Genomic DNA, 20,313 nt, shown 5'->3' with positions numbered 1-20,313 from the left:
GTCTGCACGCATGTCTGCACACAATGTTTTGCTTTCGCTGTGAGTGCGTTTCCGTACTGTGCCGTGAGCTTTAGGCCACAGCATATGAGCATTTGACAGTACACTAGCGAACCATTGTTGTGTGGACGCTATCAGAACTGTTCAAAAACAATTTAATTATAGAGACTTCAATATCTACGGCGACTGATGTGCCGTCGTGACGATTCAATCTTTTTTTTTTCTAAATTCTTGGACATTTCAATATTTCTGAAGTTACGTCGAACTGCATGTTTATTGGTCTTCTCAGTGTGCGATTTCCCTCTGCTTCTTTTTCATATTCCAGTGCATTAATTCATAACACAAACATGACCATATGCCATGCCTTTTCTTTAATGTGCGTCTTACCATTCCCGTTCCGTTCCAGTGAACTTGCCAGTGTCTATTAACAAGTTCATAGACCAAACCGTCATGACAGCCAGGCAGCGGGTGCGGGCGGGCGTCTCTGTGCACATTTTCTGCTATTCACCGAACATCGTAGTCCTGGCACCGTGGCAGAAATTTCGCGTTTGTGCTTGCTGCACACCCAAGTTGTAGCCGATAGCTGTCTGCGGGTTCTAAGTTTCGCGCGCCAAGCTTCATGCAGCTCCTTGCCCTGCGGCTATGTGTGAATAAGGCTGACAGCGGGCTCCGTTGCGTACGTCTGGCACTGCAGCACTGAGCAGTAGCCTACCATGCTGCATGCCTCCAAAGGCAGCCACTACCTATTATAGTACTTTCAAATGTTGTCAAGGAGATACTGACGGCGGTAAAGCCTCACTACTTAATCAGAACCGCAGTGCAAATGGGACTTTAAAGTTTCATTTTCAGCTTGCTTCGGCGCTTCTGAAGCAGCCGAAGCAGCCAACGCGACCACTGTGTCCATGTGATCCCTCTAGCCAAGTCACGTCGACAGTGGTGCAGCTTTTCCAGTGGTGGAGCTCGCCCCCAATGCTACCACTTGTGCATTGGCGTGTGGGCGGCTGCGTTGTTTTGGCTTCTTGCGCTTGCAAAACTGATGGCTATCTGGTTACTAATCGCTCAAAGGGTGACCGCTTGTTTCTTGCTTGTTTAGTGCTCACTGGGGCGCACGTAGGAAGGATGCCATCAAGCATGCGTTTCCTGTGCTTTTCTTTTTTTTTTGAGACTCATGAAAACTAATTGCCTCTGGTTGGCGATAAGATGAAGATTAGCGGAAGTTTGTCACACGTTTTGCTTTTTTGACGGACACACAACCACACAGTTTTCTTGAGTGCGTGCACCTACGCAGTTCTATTACGCTATGGATTAAGATTACGCTATTAGTGTAAGAGCAGGAACATTTGAGCCTTGCGAAAGATCCTAGTGTGTGCATTTTCAAAGCCTTAAACTATAACAATGCATCAAATTTTTAATTCTTATGAATTTATTTCCTTTTTTATTGTTATTCATGAATGAAGAGTACATATATACCAACGCAAAATATTTTTGTCGCACTTTACGGTCACCCTAGAAAAATGAAGGTAAATTTTCTCAAAATAAGTCCCTAAGAAGAATTGGAATCCAATGAAAAAAATCAACCCTGGGCGATCGCATATGGCGAACAAGATCAACCCTCAAAGGGTTAAATGTGGCATCACGATGGACTCTGTCTTCCCAGTCGGCGCTTCCATGCTGATTGAATAAACGCAGAAAACAGGAAGACAGGTGGTACACGAGATTACACCAGCGCCTCGTTACACGTGCAACATGGAGGTATGCACATGGAAGAAGTTACGGCAGCTAGGCTAGAAGAGCGTATGAGGTTACCATTTTTCGAATGCCGATGGCGATATGGTAACGCGGATTTAGAGTCGTACTCGATTCTAATGCGCATTGAATTTTTGGACCTGTTTATCGAAAAAAATTGCATGTTCGATTCGAGTAAATACGGTATATACTATAACTAAGGTTGTTTCCTGATGGGCAGTGTCCATGCTATAGCCTCTATACAGAGTTTGTTACTTATCCAGGTGGTGCAAATGAACAGGTTGCCTATATAAAGGCTTTCTGTTGTTTCAAAAAATAAAGTTGTTCTGTGTTGTCCTGTCCTTTCTTTTCTTGTGCATCTTGCGCAGCGCAGTTATAGTTCAAGTGCGAATCAACCAGTCCAAGAAAGTATTAGTGCCAAATAATCTGAACCCCTAAAATCTGGATCACCAGAAATGTGCCGTTGCTGCCACCATATCAAAACAGTAGCTGAATCTGTCAGCCTCACATCTGGCATGGGCCCTTTGTTTCAGATATAAGGTCGGAGAAGGTGACTTCAAGACCAAGCATTCTGTAAGGAAACCTCGCCTGATAGTATTTGAATAAATATGTGAACAGATTTGGCCAAAGCAAAATGTCATTATAGATAGCCTTTAAAGGTACACAGCACATGTTGAAATTAAACACAGATTTCACTAGCACATATGTGCAGGAGTCATGCAAGCCTGTTTCTCTTGCCCTGAAGCGATGGAAAGCCAGTAATGAATAGAAAGGGAACAGCTGCTCACCAGTAGGTCCTCCGGAGGCACCGCAGACTTCTTTGTGCGACGTGCACGTGGGGTGCGGACTGGAGTCTTGAAGTCCGCTTCACTGTCCGATGGCTCTGATGGTGCCACTGACCGAGCCTTTGCCCGAGTGGCTCGAGTTGTACGCCGGGTGTTTCGCGTTGTGCGACGAGTGCGACGTGGGCAGTTTTCATTGGCCTCCTCTTCCTCTACATTCTTCTCAGTGGCAGTGGCCGACTTGAGAGCCTGGCGCAAGCTAGAGAGCTCTTCCTCCTTTGCTTCCATGGATGCCATGGCAGCTTGGTGCGACTGCTCACTGTCAAGGAATCATGCAGAGCAAGCAGAGTCATGAAAGAGTGTCACAGTTTAGAGAAATAATTGGGGTATTTCTCTACCATTGACAGATATAGCTATGACGAAGCAGTGTGAACCGACAACTGTATCGGTCAGCTTGCTTCTAGTAGTTGCAGAAGCAAGCAGCTTTAACACTAGAAGGTGGTGCTTCTCAATATTAATGGCATTGTGTATAGTCCATTATGAGCTTTTCTAACACTTGCACTGAAAACACGGATGTCTACATGCTGCATTTCTGGGAAATGCGGTACCACTTGTGTCATTTCCTGCGGTACAGGAACAATTAATGCCCAAGCAACACATGCGTTATGCAAGGTACTGTGAAAAGGGGCTTCGAGTCAACTTCAACCCCGTAGGCTTCTTTAATGTGCACCGAAAGTGTGGTACACGAGAGCTTTTCATTCTTTCCCAGTTAAAATGCGGCTGATGCAACACCGAGTCTCCTGGTGGGACCATAGTGTGTCACCATGGGACACTATTCATGAATCTTGTGTAGTGCAAACAGACAGACAGTCAGACAAATCAGGTGCTGCGCATTAGAGACCCCTGGAGACAAGAAAAACATACTAAATAATGTGCATGTGTACTGCAACAAATTAGTTGCAGGCGTAGCACACAGGGAGTCTGATGCCATTGTAGTGCAAAGAAAACAGACAACCTGCTTGCAAATCCAGCTTCACAAAGGATGTCAACCAACTTGCCATAGAACAAGTTATTTTGAGTTACCTCACAAATACACAGCAGACATGACCTAGGTGTGTGTGCTTGTCACTTTTACATATGAAGCGCAGCTGTTAAAAGAACCTTCTCCAAACTCCGTTGCAATAATATAGATAGACACTAAAAGTAGTTTAGACTGCTGTCCAGGAAGCTATCTACCCCAATAAATTTTTTTTTTAAAAGAAGGATTTAGCAATTAGTAGAGACAGGAGCCAATGAAATGCTGAAAGATGATAGTGCCAGAAGGTGGGTTACTCGCAGCAACACAAACTAACATTTTTTTAAAACATTCTGCAAACGACATTCCTCCCTTGCCTCCTTTCATACCCAAGCGAAGGGCCACGATGATTTTTCTTTTTCAGAGGAGATAGCTGTTAAGGTTCACATCCCTAGTTGCTTTGATATCTGCCAGTGTCTTTTGCTGGAATCTCTGAAGGCATGGGTAAAATATTAAAGAAACAAGAAAAATTCACAGGGCACAGCTGGGATCACCCACAGATTGCAAGTAAAATATTCTACCTCCAGGCCACTCCACCTATGCTATAGCAAAGAATGCTGTGCTTGGACAATACTGTCCCTGACCTCTCAAGTGCTTGATGAAACCATTGGTTGATACCATGCTCTGCTGCTTATCCAAGAATGAGCGCCGAGGCTCAAATGATGCCAGTGGCAAGGACCAATAGGCTGGATATGAAAAACAAAGCCACCCACACAAACGAATAAAGTAACACTGAAAAATTATTTTTCTTTCCAAAAGGAGACTGCTCACGCACATCTGCAAATGCACTCAGTTTATTCTACCTGATTCGTTTTTTTTTTAACGCTTTCGGAGTCCACCTAGGGGGTCCGACAATATACACTACTTCAGTCAACCATCAGATTTTACGAAGGATACACGTATAAATAACTGACAATCTTGGCCCGGAGATCAGATTTAACAATCGATCATTGTGCTTGCCACTTCGTTGTGCTTCGAGTGCTGTTTTCCTAGGCATAGGCGAGCCAAATAAAGGATTGAGTTTAAGTCATGGCTTTGGCAGTGTCCCATTCTTCACTGTTATGACAATGTGACACTATGTTGGAGACCCAATCATCCCCACAGGATCTGCACACCATGCTTGCTTGTTTGCAATGCCCAAACCTGGTGAAGGGTGCTTTATATTGGTTTTTCCATGTGGGCAGGCTACTACAGCTTAACGAAAACAATTTTCTCTTCCCACTAGGGACTTTGTTGTTTGCTAATTCCTGCGTATACAGTCTTGCATTTGCACATAATGTAACCACGAATACGGTCAAACCTCAATATAACAAACACAGATACAACGAATTATTGGATATAACAACGAAAACAAATTTTGTAGCCAATATCAGCATGTCGCAAATGTATATGCTTATAACGAATATAGAATATAATGAAGGTATTTTCGTGTCAGATCCGACTATTAAAACAAGGTTCAACTGTACTAATGTGAAGGGAAACTTTCAGTCTCTCGAAAAACTTAATGACGTAACACGAGGTGATGCTCCAAAGAAATAGAAAATGTCGCATAAAAACGGATGCCCATAGGACATTATTCATTGTTGCTGTGAACTGCCATCACAAAATGAAGTGAAGGGACAAGTATGGATGTCGTCTTGTCACCGAGAACGGCGTTGTCTCCATGACACCCACCAATGTTATGGGCAAACAGCATTTCTGAAACGCCCGTGACATAAACGAACACGGCAAAGCCTTTCATGGATTGTGCAATGATGCACTGTGAGACTTCGAAGATTACTCGTGTGACGCACCTGCACAACAGTGCTGATCATCTTGCTCAAGGTGGCAATTTACGTGCCATAACTACGGGGACACGGGTCTTAACCCTTTAACCACCAATTTAACTTCCAAGAAAAGTACCAAAATTGCCAATTTTTTAAAAGTAGTCGTAATTTTTTTCATGCAATTCTGATTCTGAAAATATATTACATCATTGATTTCTGCTTAGAATTATCACAGAAATTAAAAAAGAGTTGAGTTGAGTTTAGTGGCACATAAGCAACTTAGGCTATCATGCGCCAAACACTAGGCATAGATTCTTTTTAAAAAGTTGGGACACCTCAGTGAGTCCTTGTCTGGGCAAGAGCCCGGAGAGTCCCAACAAATTAGCTAAAGACCTCGGCCTTCTTCTCAGGGATGAGAAGGTGGATGAGGTGTTCTGTATTATGTAGTTTAACGCTCTGTGAAGTTTTAAAGTTTTATGAGCACTCCTGCTTCTTTTAAAAAGCTAAAAACACATGGTACATCAACAAGCGCATCTTCTCCTAAAATCAAAGCTGGGTGAAAAGGGATGTGTTCTTTGTAAAATGTGGTAAAAAACGTCTTCCTCAATGGTTCCAGTTTTCTGCATGAAAATAGGATATGGTTTACTGTTAGTTCATCTCCACATAGTTCACATTGGGGTTTGTCTTGCTTTGTTAGAATGAAGTTGTGTGTTAGGTGTGTGTGTCCTATGCGAAGACGGCACAGAATCACTTCTTTGAAACGTTCCTGGTGTGTGCAAGATTTCCATTCACCTAACACGGGTTTTAAAAGGTGTAATTTGTTGTTTACTTCATTGTTCCAAGCAGACTGCCATTTTTGCCTTAGTTTATAATGTATTAACTTCATGCAGTAGTTAGGAGGTATCTTTACTTTTGTGATTTCTTTGTGCCGGGCTTGTGCCGCGCATGCATCTGCTCTCTCATTGCCACTGATTCCGACGTGGCTCGGAACCCAGCATAATTTAATGTTCAGTCCTTGTGTGGTGGCGTTTATTAAATTGTGTATAATGCCTCCTAATAATGGTGTGACTGCATTTCTGGCATGAAGAGCTGTGAGTGCACTTAGGGAGTCTGTATATATGATACTGTTTGCGAGGTTCTCCTTTATTATTTTGTCTATGGCTACAGAAATGGCGTAACATTCAGCAGTGAAAATGGATGTGCACTGCGGAAGTCTTACTGTTTTTTCCCAGTTCCCTTGTACAACTGCGCTTCCAACATGTTCGTTCGTTTTTGAACCATCAGTATAAAAGTTTGTGAAGCTGCTGTATTTTTCTTCTCGTGCAAGGAATTCCTGAATTATGTGTTGTGGCGGAGTTTGTGCTTTACGGAACTGTGTTAAAGTGAGATCGCAAACTGTGGGAAAGGTGAACCATGGGGGTAGTGGATTTTGTCTGTGGGTAATGCCAGGTAATCTGTCCACTATGCCAAGATTCCGACACATCTCTTCAAATCGCAGGAGCAGTGGTCTTGTAGTTTGTGGTTTGTTGTTGAAAATTACTCGTGAAGGGCATTTTGTTACAAGGGGATAGCAAATGTGTTTTGGTAGAGATTGTACCTTAAGGATATATGCACAGGTTAGAGCGGTTCTAGTTTCTAGTGGGGGTTCGTTTGTTTCAACGTAAAGGCTAGTTATAGGGGACGTTCGGTATGCACCGCATGAAATACGCAAGCCTGAGTTATGTACTGGGTCTAGTTTTTTTAGGTATGTCGGTCTTGCTGAACCATACACTATGCAGCCATAGTCTAAGGAGGAACGTACTAAGTGACGGTAAATGTGTAGAAGGCATGTTCTATCAGACCCCCAATGTTTATATGACAGTACTTTGAGTATATTTAGTGACTGCGAAGCTTTCTTTTTGAGAGTGGTTATGTGTGGTAGGAATGTGAGCTTTTTATCGAAAGTTACACCTAGAAATTTGTGTTCATTCTTTACTGGAAGTATGGTTTCATTTAGGTGTAGGGTGGGGTCAACCTGTAGGCCTCTTTTGAGTGAGAAGAGGACAGCAACAGTTTTTTTGGGTGAAAATTTAAACCCATTTTTGTCTGCCCAAATCGCTAGTTTATTCAATGTAAGTTGTATCTGTCTCTCGCATGTTGGTAAGCTGGAGGATGTGCATGCTATTTGAAGGTCATCGACATATACAGAATACATAATGGATCTAGGAATGATTTTTGCTATGGAGTTCATTTTTACTATGAAAAGTGTTGTACTTAAAATACAACCCTGCGGCACTCCATTCTCCTGGACGAATTTCTTCGAAAGGGTTGCACCCAGGCGCACATGAAATGAACGGTCGCACATGAAATCTTTCAGGCAGTTCAGCATCCTGCCACAAATACCAAGCTCTGCTAGGTCGCGGAGAATACCAAACCTCCAGGTGGTATCGTAAGCCTTATCGATATCAAAAAAGACTGCTAAACAGTGTTGCTTGTGTACAAATGCTTCTCGGACTGTATTTTCTAGGCGGACGAGATGATCAGTTGTTGAACATGCTTTTTTAAATCCACACTGGTGGATGTCAAGGAGTTCACGTGATTCAAGAGTGAACATCAGCCTAATATTCAGGATACTTTCAAATGATTTTGCGAGACAACTTGTGAGAGCTATAGGCCTGTAACTGCCAGGGCTGGTTGGTGGCTTTGCAGGCTTCAGAAATGGTACAATTACGGCTTTTTTCCAAGCCTCTGGTATTTTTCCTGATACCCATATTTTGTTGAACAATTGTAAAAGTGCGTTCACAGCAGCGTCTGAGAGGTGAGCCAGCATTTCATAATGTATTTCATCAGGGCCGGGTGCCGTCTGTTTACCTGCGGACAGTACTTTTCGGATTTCGTGAAATGTGATTAATGCATTATAGGGCTCATTTGCACAGCCACTTGTAGGAAGTTTTTGTTTTTCGGTCGTATGTTTGTGCTTCAGGAACGATTGAGTGTAGTGTGAAGAACTTGAAACATTCGGAAAATGTTCCCCTAGTACGTCTGCCTGCTCCTCTATAATTGTTTGTGTGCCAGGAGCTGTTAAAAACGGGATTGTGAAAGGGGAGAAGCTGCCATTTAATTTATGGACTTGTTCCCACATTTTTTTGGATGTGGTTGAGCTGTTAATAGAAGATATGTAGTTCTTCCAGGAAGTTTTCTCAGCATCTCGACGGATGCGGCGTGCGTTGGCTTTTGCCTTTTTAAAGTTTACGAGGTTATCATGGGTTGGGTATTTACGGAATATGCCCCACGCTTTGTTTTGTTTCTTTTTTGCTTCCTTACATTCCTGCGTGTACCAGATTTTATGATTATGTCGAACCACTCCCGAGGACTGAGGAATAGCTAGCAGCGCGGCATTAATAATACATGTTGTGAACAATTTGTTTTGATCGTCGACATTTAGATTACCCGAGAAAACTTTTTCCAAGCTGGCCTGTTCTTGGAACAGTGCCCAGTTTGCTAGGTGCAGCTTCCAACGACGTGGTTTGCTTGGGATGATTTCTGGTGGGGATGATAGGTTAATTTTTACAGGTAGGTGATCACTTCCGTAGGGGTTGTCAACAACATCCCATTTAAAATCGGTAAAAAGTGATGGAGAACTAAAGGATAAATCTAAGCAGCTCATTTTTCCTGAGCTCGGAGAGCAATATGTGTGTTTTCCTGTATTGAGCAGGCAGACGTTATTTGATAAAATAAAATCTTCTAGGATACGGCCTCTAGTGTCTGTTTGGTCACTCCCCCAAAAACACGAGTGAGCATTAAAATCCCCTACTACTAAATATGGCTCTGGTAGTTGTTTAAAAAGTGATTCTAAATCATGAAGTGTAACCTTTAAATGTGGTTCCAGATAAACAGTACATATGGTAATTGTTTTAAAATCAAGGACGGTCACTGCTGCAGCTTCATGTTTCGTTTGAAGCCTGATTTCGTGAGTAGCAGCACCATTTTGGACTATAATCGCGACACCTCCAGAGAGCCTACTCGCTTGCTCTCTGTCACAACGAAATACTTTGTAGTTTTTTAAAATGTTCTTATGTTGTGGTCCTAAGTTCGTTTCTTGTAAACATAAAGCCACAGGAGAAAAAGTGTTCAGGATATCTTTTATGTCGCTATAGTTTTTGATAAGTCCACGACAATTCCAATGTACCAGGAACGCCATGTTTAATTGTTTTGTAGGGGTGTGGCTATAAATGATTAGGTTCCTCGTGTTTGAGGACCCGTTATAGGAGTTCTTTCTTTTTTCTTTCTTTCGAATGAGTTCTGCCTCAGCGGTTGCGGGGGCGGATCGGGAGTTGTCTCCATGGCCTCTCCCGAGGCGCTGGAGCTCCGCGACAAGGCGGCTGTGTGTGTTTTAGGCCTCTCCCGTTGGGGAGAAACCTCTTGGGCGGCCGGCTTGAGGACCGGCGGGCCCTGATTAGTAGGTGGCAGGGCAGCTTGCGCTGTCTCTGCCTGGGGCGTGGGTGGTTCCGCTGAAGGCCCAGGAACCGTTGCCTCAGCAGCCGCCGAAGTTTGGTGTGGCGCTACGCCCCGTCGCACCACATCGGCGAAGTTATTTCTTCCATTGAAGAGGAATGTGTTTGTTAGTGCGATGCGCCTTCTGGCTTCTTTGAATGAAATGTTTTCTTTGGTTTTCAGTGTGATGATTTCTTTCTCTTTTTTCCAGGACGGACACGCCCTGGAGTACGCGGCATGTTCTCCTTCGCAGTTTACGCAGCGCGCTGCACCGTTACAGTTTTCAGTAGCATGTTCTTTTGAAGCACATTTTGCGCAAGTTTTGCGGCCCCGGCAACTCTGTGAGCCATGGCCGAACCTCTGACAATTGAAGCACCTGCGGGGGTTGGGAATGTAAGGCCTTACGTCTATTTTCAAGTATCCGACTTCTATTTGTTCAGGGAGTGTGTTGCTGTTGAAGGTGAGGATCAGGTGTTTCGTGTCAATTTCTTTGTTGTCCTTCCGGATTTTGATTCGGTGAACGTCTATGACATCTTGGTCGGTGAGCCCTTCAAGCATTTCTTGTTCTGTTAAGTGTACGAAGTCGATTTCTGATATTACACCGTGGACAGTGTTGAGGGATCGGTGGGATGAAACAGAGACAGGGATGTCCCCAATGGACGCAAGGTTTGACAGTTTGGTGTATTGCATGTTGTCTCGAAGTTCGAGCAGCAAATCGCCACTAGACATTTTTGAAAGCTTGTAGCCAGGGCCGAGGGCTTCTGTCAAGGACTTGGATACTGTGAATGGGGACAAGATTCTTGCTGGCTTTTCTTGTACTTCGCTATGTATTACATGATATTTTGGGAAGGTAACTTTCCTTTTCTGGAAAAATTCACTTGCTTCGGTCCGCCCTCTTTTATGAGAGGGGCGATCATTTTGGGGGAAAGGAGGAGCCATAGGAAAAAATGTATTGTTCAGCCACGCTGCCAGCCGCCCACCATGGAGCCCAACGAGGGGACGCGACAGGAACATGCGAACAAGTCCAGCACACGCCAGCTGTACATCGAGACTATAACCTAATACGACATAACCAAGGTAGGTTAGCCCCACAAGGTTAACCCTTGCCACCTACGAAAAATTGAAGTGAATAGAAGATACAAGGAGACAGGACAGGTGTGAAAGAAGAGGGTAAAGAAAAAGCATGTGGAGGAAGAAGACAGGAAAAGGCGACTGCCGATTTCCCCCGGGTGGATCAGTCCGGGGGTGCCGTATACGTGAAGCAGAGGCCAAAGAGGTGTGTTGCCGCCGCCGGGGGGCCGTAAAGGTCCAAACACCTGGCATTGGCTCAACCCCCAGGATCCCCTTTTCCCCGGACACGGCTAAGCCGCGCACGGCTACACGCGGGAGGGTCCAACCCTCGTGTGCTCGGGTACGTGGTGTCGCAACACACCAAACGCCTGCTTGCGCAGACGCCCCTGCGGGGGAAATTAAAAAAGAAATAAAACTGCTGTTTAGGGCTGCTTTCCCTCAATGCATGCCGTGGTAATGGGTCAGAACGTACTGAAAGTCTAAGTATTCATTTGATGCAATACACGGTAACACAGTGAAAATTGCACAGATGTTGCTTCATCGTAACAAAAGCTTTCATAATTAATAGTCGCTCTGTGTGGTAGATTTGGTTCGAATGGTTTGTGTGGATTTGGTAGAATGGTTCCTCTCCGTGACGATTATGTCAATGATGCCCCAGTCAATAAATGAAAGCAGCCAAGAATGCCATTCTCATTAGTAGGCTGCCGCAAGATTCGGGGCACTGAAGAGAAAAGAAACCGCGGAGGCGCAAGTGGCGGGTTATCGGTATTCACGCGCTGCTTCACATGTGCACTGCTCAGTGCATCGCCATCGTCATCGCTGTCCTCATCGCCGTCGCTCTCATCGTCATCTGAAGCAATATCTAGGGTAAAGACAACGTCTGAATCGCTGTCAGACACAAGTTCCATGTCGTCACTAACGCTGCTTTCTGTACTGCTCTAAGAAGCACTTCTTTTTCTTGGAGCATCGCCGCCACCGGCATTCCTGGGAAGCGCCATTATGAAATGACTGTTGCCAGGCTTAAAACACATGCGAAAGGACACGAAATGCGGTTTTTCTTAGACAACTAACACAAGAGTCCAACACAAGAGTGGTGAGTTGATGTTGAACATTACCTCGCGTGCACCACTGCTGTTTGTTTGCGTAGTAGACAAAACACAAAGGGAGAGGTGTTTGCTTGGTGTGTTGTGCGCCACATTTCATAACCTCTGGGAGGCTTCAGCATTGTCATTGCCTCACATGGCACATCGCATTATGGAAGAAAAATTACACTTTTATCGGATTATGAGGCAGGCCGTAGTGGCACACACCAGGTTAATTTTGGCACCATGGTGTTTTTTAATGCGTCTCTAAACCAAGGTGTACGGGCATTTTTTATTTCACCCCTGTCGAAATGCGGCTGTCTCGGTTTCATGCTTTTCATGTAGCTACTGCACCCCTGCTGCACATTATACAATGAACATACGAGTTCATGATGTAAATTTCACCTAAAAGCCAATCAGGCTCATAGCTCCTTGCAAAGTAAGCTTTGGTAGCAAAACTTGCTAACAGTGAATAATGTGCTATATTGTTATGCCCATTACTTCATTATACAGTTTTACGTCAGTATAATGAAGTCGCATCAGACACAAAAATACATTAACTGTATCCAATATTTATTACAGTTAAAACTCGGCCTAACGAAACCCAATTTTAAGAACTTCCCGCTCGAACGAAGAAATTTCCATTCCCCGGCAAGTACCCATAAAGTTCAATGTTATCATCCACCCAAATTAACATAAGTAGCTTGCATTACACTCGATTTAACAAAGACTTTTTAGAAATAAATCAGTTAAATAAAGCTGCGATTTCTTTCTACTTTTGACACAGACAGGTTTTCTTTGAGCGCGCGCTCTAACGGTAATGCGTTAAAACATCTAGGAACCCTGCTCACAGCCCTAGTTTTATTTTGACGAGGCTGCACGCCACGCCCATGCACGGGACAACGGACTCTGCAGTTGCTAGATTTCTTACGCGCCAAATGATGCTAGGGGTGGCAGTAGTTGGGCTGCCCTTGCAGGCCTTTTACACGCGCAAGCATGGGTAAGCGGCAAATACAATGCTGTGGTATGCATTGGGTGTTGCTACGTTACAATTTTAGATTTCGAAGGACCGAAAAATCCTTACTCGATTTTCCAAACTTCCAGATTTAACTAAATGATTCGAGGGTGGTAATCACTTTAAATCGAGCTTCAACTGTATATCAATGTTTAACTGTATCCTAGGTTGAACTGTACACACTATTCTGTAAGAAAAATAAAGGTGTTGGTATGAATGGCTAGTGCCCACTCACCTGGCCAGCAGCTCCTTGCGACAGCTTTGGAGGTCATCTTGCACTGCCTTTAAGCACAACTCAGCCTCTTGCCGAGATTCTGCCATGCTCTGAGCCAACCTGCGGGCCTTCTCAAGTTCCTTGGCAATGGCACTGCTTTGCTTTTCTGCAGATGCTCTCAGCGCAGCCTCCTTTTTGGCTTCATCTTCGCTGGCACGTGCTCTCTGCTCAGCAACACTGAAGGCCTCGGTCCTGTCGTCAAGCTGCTCTCTCAGCACATCCAAGGCAAGTTCACGCTCTTGCATGTCGCGAAGCATCTGCTCAATCTTGCAGTTAGACTCTGCAGCCATCTGCTGCATGTGGTCATTGGCATGTTGTAGCTCTTCCAGATGCCGTGCTAAGCCCTCCTGCTCAGCCTCCTGCATTGCGAGTTTTTGCTGGACGTCGTTCAGCTGTTCGAGAGCTCGTTCGGCCGAAACCTCAGCATCCTTGCGGGCATGCATCTCATCGACCAAGCGAGACTGTGACTCTTCGAGGTGGCTGCGAAGGTCACGCAGCTCGCTTTCTACTTCAGAGAGTCGAGCCTGTGCTTTCAGTGTGGCAGCTGCTGGAGGTCCATCGCCAAATTCCTCAGTCTGTGTTTCCACCTCAACTGTTGTGGGTGCAGGAGGGCTGTAAGCAAGAAAGGCACAGCAGATGTTAGACTATCCAAGAAATCGTGTGTTGCTGGTTGCAGCCTGAGCCACATCCTGTGATTTGCATCAACACTAGGAGCGTAAACTCCACTGGCTGCTCTGCGAACAAGGTGGCAGCTAATGCCATAATTGTGAAGGGACCTGTATGATCAAGGGTTTCGGAAGTCCGAAGAGCTTTATAAAGTCATTTTTATCAGTAACACTTTAGCAACAGTCAAGCACTGAATTTTGTTCCGTCATGCCCATTCTGCCAATTTCAAATGCTCCATGTCATTTGCCCAAATGGCAATCAATGGCAGCTGCACAGATTAGAAGGAACACCTGTACTTTGCAAACACAAAGTGCTCAGAAGTTCTTGAGATATTTTTACTGAATAGTTCTGCCAAGTTACTAAAACTTTATTTGAACAATGCCAGCATGGTGCTATCTTCCCTCAAAATACTTGGCATGCCAGCCGAATTCCACTGCAATATCAGTTGTCACCTGCAGGCGATGTCAGAAGTGCCATCGATTTCGGAGCACTACAGCATGCTGTCTAGAACCATGCTAAAGTAACATAACCACAGATGCAATGAACAGGTTAGAACAGGTGGTCATTCAGTGGCAGAAAAAAAATGGTAACTGACGCTGAATGCTCATGCTTTCTCATCAGTCAGGGAAAAAACTTTTGCTGTGAAGGTCAGCTTAATGAACCAGCAGTGAGTCCTTTCCCACTGAACAATCAGCAAAGGATCACATGCATAAATTAGCAAGAAGTGCACACTCACTGGCGCTCTTCAGCCACTGAGACATCGTGCACAGCCTGTGCGTTCAGCTCCTCAAGTTTAGCAATTCGGCACTGCGCTTCTTCGAGCTTCCCCAGTAGGTCCATAGTTGAGCCTCGCTCAGCCTAGGAAAGGATGAAAGGAGCACGGGAGAATGAGACTCAGTAAACATGTTAGTGGTTCAGTTAAAAAAACCTGTGCGGAATACAACTGAATTATGCCCTTTAGGGCAGTGAGGGGCTGAAAGGTCACATATCAAATCGACATGCCAAGTTCAGTAAAATTTGGCAGGATGCTTTGTATTGTTATCAGCACATGTAAATTTCATTACCTTATTACAAAAGAGAAAAAAATTACGCATGTCCCACTGAGTGAATGAGTGCGCCACCTTAGGAAAACCATCTTTCTAAAACCTTTTCCGAATAAGTATCTTCTGGATGCCCTATATTACAGGATAGTAACAGGCAGTAGTAATTTTATTCCTTTCTCTGCAGTAACTGCATCACTTCAAAACTAAGTTTTGTTTTTGTTAATGTGATCCAGAAATGTAATTTCAAAGTTGCTCCATCAAGAAAATGTTAGACATCTATGGTCTAGTCCCTCACAAATCTTTAGCCTAAAAATAATTTTGAAAACAGTTTTTATAACTTTCGTTCCAAAACGATAGTTCGAAAGTGCAAATTGGAAGAAAAGTGCAAGATGAGAAAGAATGATTAAAACATGTCAAAACGTGCCATCTTATTCAGGAAATAGTGCTATTTCACCTGCTGCATAGGTTTCACTTGCTGCATTTAGCATTAAGCTTCAGGATGGCCAACCATACATGGCAACTGGGTCGTTCATTGTGCCAGTTACGAGGGACACTCAAAGTTTGTTGAAAATTTATGGTACTAATACAGACAAACCTGGCAGGTATTAAATGAGTGCATGTTTCTAGTTTCGAACTGAATATAAAGATTGTGATTTACTACATAGTACAGCGAAACAACCCTACGACATCATACTGACAAAAATGGCTGCATGCACCGGTAAAGTTGGTTGAAGCATTAGCACTGGGTTATGCAAACAAACGAAATCACTTAATCGAATTGAATAGCGAGCATTCAAATAATTTCATTCATAAGAGACCTGCGCAGTGCCACATGTTGTGTATGCTGTCAAGCCCACTGTGATCGACACTGTCCAAGCAAGCATTTCACTTCATTTTCAGCGCAAAATAAGTGCCAAGCACGCTACGGATAGGTCGCCCTGACTGATGCCACAGCAGATTTCATCACTGCGAGTGCTTCCCTACTTCAACCCGATGCAGGGATTGCCCACACGGCGCCCAAACGCCACTATTTCCAGAATGGCACCATGTCAGCTGGGCCCGCCTCTGTCGGTACAAGGTTCGTCCGGGTCGACAGAACTGACAGAAATGATAATGCAACGCTGACAGAGGTCACGACAACAACAACAACAACAACAATAATAATCAGCCTGGTTACGCCCACTGCAGGGCGTAACCATACTCCCACTTCGTAACCACTCCCATACTTCTCCAACTACCCCAGTCATGTACTAATTGTGGCCATGTCGTCCCTGCAAACTTCTTAATCTCATCCGCCCACCTAACTTTCTGCTGCCCCCTGTTACACTTTCCTTCCCTTGGAATCCAGTTCGTAACCCTTAAAGACCATCGGTTATATTCCCTCCTCATTACATGTCCTGCCCATGCCCATTTCTTTTTCTTGATTTCAACTAAGATGTCATTAACTCACGTTTGTTCCCTCACCCGATCTGCTCTTTTCTTATCCCTTAACATTACACCCATCATTCTTCATTCCATAGCTCGTTGCGTCGTCCTCAATTTAAGTAGAACCCTTTTCGTAAGCCTCCAGGTTTCTGCCCTGTACGTGGGTACTGGTAATACACAGCTGTTATGCACTTTTCTCTTGAGGGATAATGGTAAGCTGCTGTTCATGATCTGAGAATGCCTGCCAAACACACCCCAGCCCATTCTTATTCTTCTGATTATTTCAGTCTCGTGATCCAGATCTGCAGTCACTACCTGCCCTAAGCAGATGTATTCCCTTACCACTTCTAGTGCTTCGCTACTTATTGTAAACTGCTGTTCTCTTCCGAGACTGTTATACATTACTTTAGTTTTCTGCAGAATAATTTTTAGACCCACCCTTCTGCTTTGCCTCTCCAGGTCAGTGAGCATGCCTTGCAATTCATCCCCTGAGTTACTTAGCAACGCAATATCATCAGCGAATCTCAAGTTACTCAAGTTACTCCATTAACTCTTATTCCCAATTCTTCCCAATCCAGGTCTCTGAATACCTCCTGTAAACACGCTGTGAATAGCATTGGAGAGATTGTATCTCCCTGCCTCGCGCCCTTTATTGGAATTTTGTTGCTTTCTTTATGAAGGACTACGGTGGCTGCAGAGCCGCTATAGATATTTTTCAGTATTTTTTACGTACGGCTCGTCTACACCCTGATTGCGTAATGCGTCCATGACTGCCGAGGTTTCGACTGAATCAAATGCTGTCTCGTAATCAATGAGAGCTATATATAATGGTTGGTTAAATTCCGCACATTTCTCTATCACCTGATTGATAGTCTGGATATGGTCTATTGTTGAGTAGCCCTTACAGAATCCTGCCTGGTCCTTTGGTTGACAGAAGTCTAAGGTGTTCCCGATTCTATTTGCGATTACCTTAGTAAATACCTTATAGGCAACGTTCAGTAAGCTGATCGGTCTATAATTCTTTCAAGTCTTTGGCGTCCCCTTTTTCATGGATTAGGATTATGTTAGCGTTCTTCCAAGATTCCGGTATGCTCGAGGTCATGAGGCATTGCGTATACAGGGCGGCCAGTTTTTTCTAGAACAATCTGCCCGCCATACTTCAACAAATCTGCTGTTACCTGATCCTCCCCAGCTGCCTTCCCCATTTGCATAGCTCCCAAGGCTTTCTTTACTTCTTCAGGCATTACTTGTGGGATTTCCAATTCGTCTAGACTATTCTCACTTTCATTATCGTCATGGGTGCCACTGGTACTGTATAAATCTCTATAGAACTCCTCTGCCACTTGAACCATCTCATCCATATTAGTAATGATATTGCCGGATTTGTCTCTTAATGCATATATCTGATTCTTGCCAATTCCTAGTTTCTTAATCACTGCTTTTTAGGCTTCCTCCATTCCTGAGAGCATGTTCAATTCTATCCATATTATACTTCCTCATGTCAGCTGTCTTACGCTTGTTGATTAACTTGGAAAGTTCTGCCAGTTCTATCCTAGCTGTAGGGTTAGAGGCTTTCTCACATTGGCGTTTCTTGACGAGATCTTTCGTCTCCTGCGATAGCTTACTGGTATCCTGTCTAACGGAGTTACCACCGACTTCTATGGCACACTCCTTAATGATGCCCGTAAGATTGGCGTTCTTTGTTTCAACACTAAGGTTCTCTTCCCGAGTTAAAGCTGAATACCTGTTCTGAAGCTTGATCCGAAATTCATCTATTTTCCCTCTTACCGCTAACTCATTGATCGGCTTCTTATGTACCAGTTTCTTCCGTTCCCTCCTCAAGTCTAGGCTAATTTGAGTTCTTACCATCCTATGGTCACTGCAGCGCATGACAATAATAGCAGTGCGTATTTCGTCAAGTTTGAAAGCAAGCGCGAAGATCAGGCCGATGAGCCACTGATAGGTATGTGGATTGCGTTGAATACCCAGAGACGAACTTCAAACCTCTTCAATAGCCGTCTAACTGCACACATGGTCTCGAGACCGAGTACTGACGAGCCACCCGACCGAACATATTAGCAGCAAGCATTCCATGGCTGCTTGCAGCCCATTACCACATTGACCAGCGGCGTCGCATGAACGTGCTGACCCTTTAGATTTCAGAATCTGACAGGTGGCAAATCACACATGCACTGACGGCACCTGCTCTTTACCGTCAGCATTGGCTACACGTAGAGCACTGATCAAGTTACGTAACATGCAGTCACTTTGCCTCTTGCACGGACTGACCTTATAACTCACGGTTTAAAGTTGGACAGCCCCTCTGCATTGTGCAGAACGGCTTGAGAGCAAAACTTTTTATGGAGCAAGTAGACTGCTGAAAAACAGGTCCACTATTAAGCTGAGAACCTTATTGGTATTCAGTTGAACAGAACAATACTAATTCATTAGGTTGTGAGAAAAAAAAGAACTTGATTCTGTTCAACAGAAATTCCAACCATAATATAAAATTTAGAGACCTCCATATAAGCAGAACCTCGTTGACATGTTCCCGCTACATACGTTTTCCTGCTGCCAATGTTCGCAATTGAGAACACAAAAAATGACCCAATAGAGTTACGGTTATTTTTACCAGTTCATATGTTCCCAGAAAAGACGATTTTTCGGCACCAACGTTCACTACGTCGCCAAACTGCGATCGTGTGATACATTTTCTGGCCGCTATATTCCACATAAACAAGAAAATGCACAAGGCCCGGGCGACTAAGAACAATATGCAGCTGCTTGCTGTGGCAGCATCACCGCAATACTTGCCTTTGGTACCAGCAAATCTCTGCTCGGGTCGTCGCACACCGCATTCACAGCTATCACCGCCAATTCAACTGTGATAAGCATCTTCATCTCTGTTCTACAGTGCATGGCGCATAGTGCCATTGGTAGTATACTGCAGGCTTTTAGTATGTGATAATCCAAACGCGCTGCCGTTCCCTTCTGCAGGAGGTGCAATGTGGGCATCACGTTTCGCTTCAGTAGCATCTAGTGTTGCCCACCAGGTCGATTTCATTTCGGTGTCCCGTCGCCCTCCTAAAACACACAATAGGAAAACAACAAAGCGCATCTTGGGCCACTAGAGCACCACCAGGTCGATGCACGTCGGCGTCTCGTGATGCAATGATCCGCGCAACGCTTCGCTTTTTTAGTTACTTCAGATCGTACATTTTCTTAGTACCTTTCTCTCGCAGGTTTTTTTTCACGACGTATGAACAAGGTTCTACTGTATTAGAACTGAGCTGTAACCAGTGCTGGCACACTAATTTGATGTTCCCTTTAATAAGAGTAGACTGTACTGAATATATTGATTGCGATGTCCCTAAGTTACTGATAGCTTGCTACATTCTTGTTATGCAATGCTAGGAGACTACCAAGCATGTGCAGCAGTGTTTTCTTGCCTTAAATTTGAAAGCATTAAATCTTGTGAAAAAATTATATTCAATACGAAATTTACTATTTGGCGTTTGCATACCCCTAATTAGCAGTGATCCACTTCCACGTTTGAAAAGACAATGCCAAGATTATGCAGAGATGGTGGCGGTCTATGGTGACAATGCCCTGAATTGCAATACTGTTGGGCGATGGCACAGATGATTTCATTGCAGTTGAACAAGCCTCGACGACAAAGAATGGAGTGGCCGAACATCGCTCAATCACGAACCTAAAATTGAGGCACAAGTGGAGGCTCCAGTGCTTGCTGATGAGCGGACGATGATAAGTACAGGCTCAGGTTTACGCATTTACTCGCATAATGATCACCGATTTTTTTCCCGAACCCTATAAAGATCCCCGAAATGATTTGGATAAATTTTGTAGATGCATAGGGTACAGCTACAGAAAAACCTTT

At 44.2% G+C, this 20,313-nt stretch overlaps 1 protein-coding gene across 3 annotated transcripts in view; it reads right to left on the bottom strand.

Moving 5' to 3' along the window:
• The window catches only part of LOC135899943 (kinesin-like protein KIF20A), a 93,898-nt gene that overhangs the window by 21,092 nt on the left and 52,493 nt on the right, over positions 1-20,313 (bottom strand). For all 3 annotated transcript variants that reach the window (XM_070537773.1, XM_065429318.2, XM_065429319.2), the window contains exons 9-11: positions 14,684-14,805; positions 13,243-13,893; positions 2,532-2,844 (exon numbers count right to left, since the gene is read on the bottom strand). In XM_070537773.1, the coding sequence (XP_070393874.1) occupies positions 2,532-2,844; positions 13,243-13,893; positions 14,684-14,805 (1,086 nt within the window). The remainder of the gene's footprint in view (positions 1-2,531; positions 2,845-13,242; positions 13,894-14,683; positions 14,806-20,313) is intronic.

Source organism: Dermacentor albipictus, chromosome 4 (genome assembly GCF_038994185.2).
Source record: "Dermacentor albipictus isolate Rhodes 1998 colony chromosome 4, USDA_Dalb.pri_finalv2, whole genome shotgun sequence".
NCBI classification, from domain to species: domain Eukaryota; kingdom Metazoa; phylum Arthropoda; class Arachnida; order Ixodida; family Ixodidae; genus Dermacentor; species Dermacentor albipictus.
This window is presented reverse-complemented; position numbering and strand designations above follow the sequence as displayed.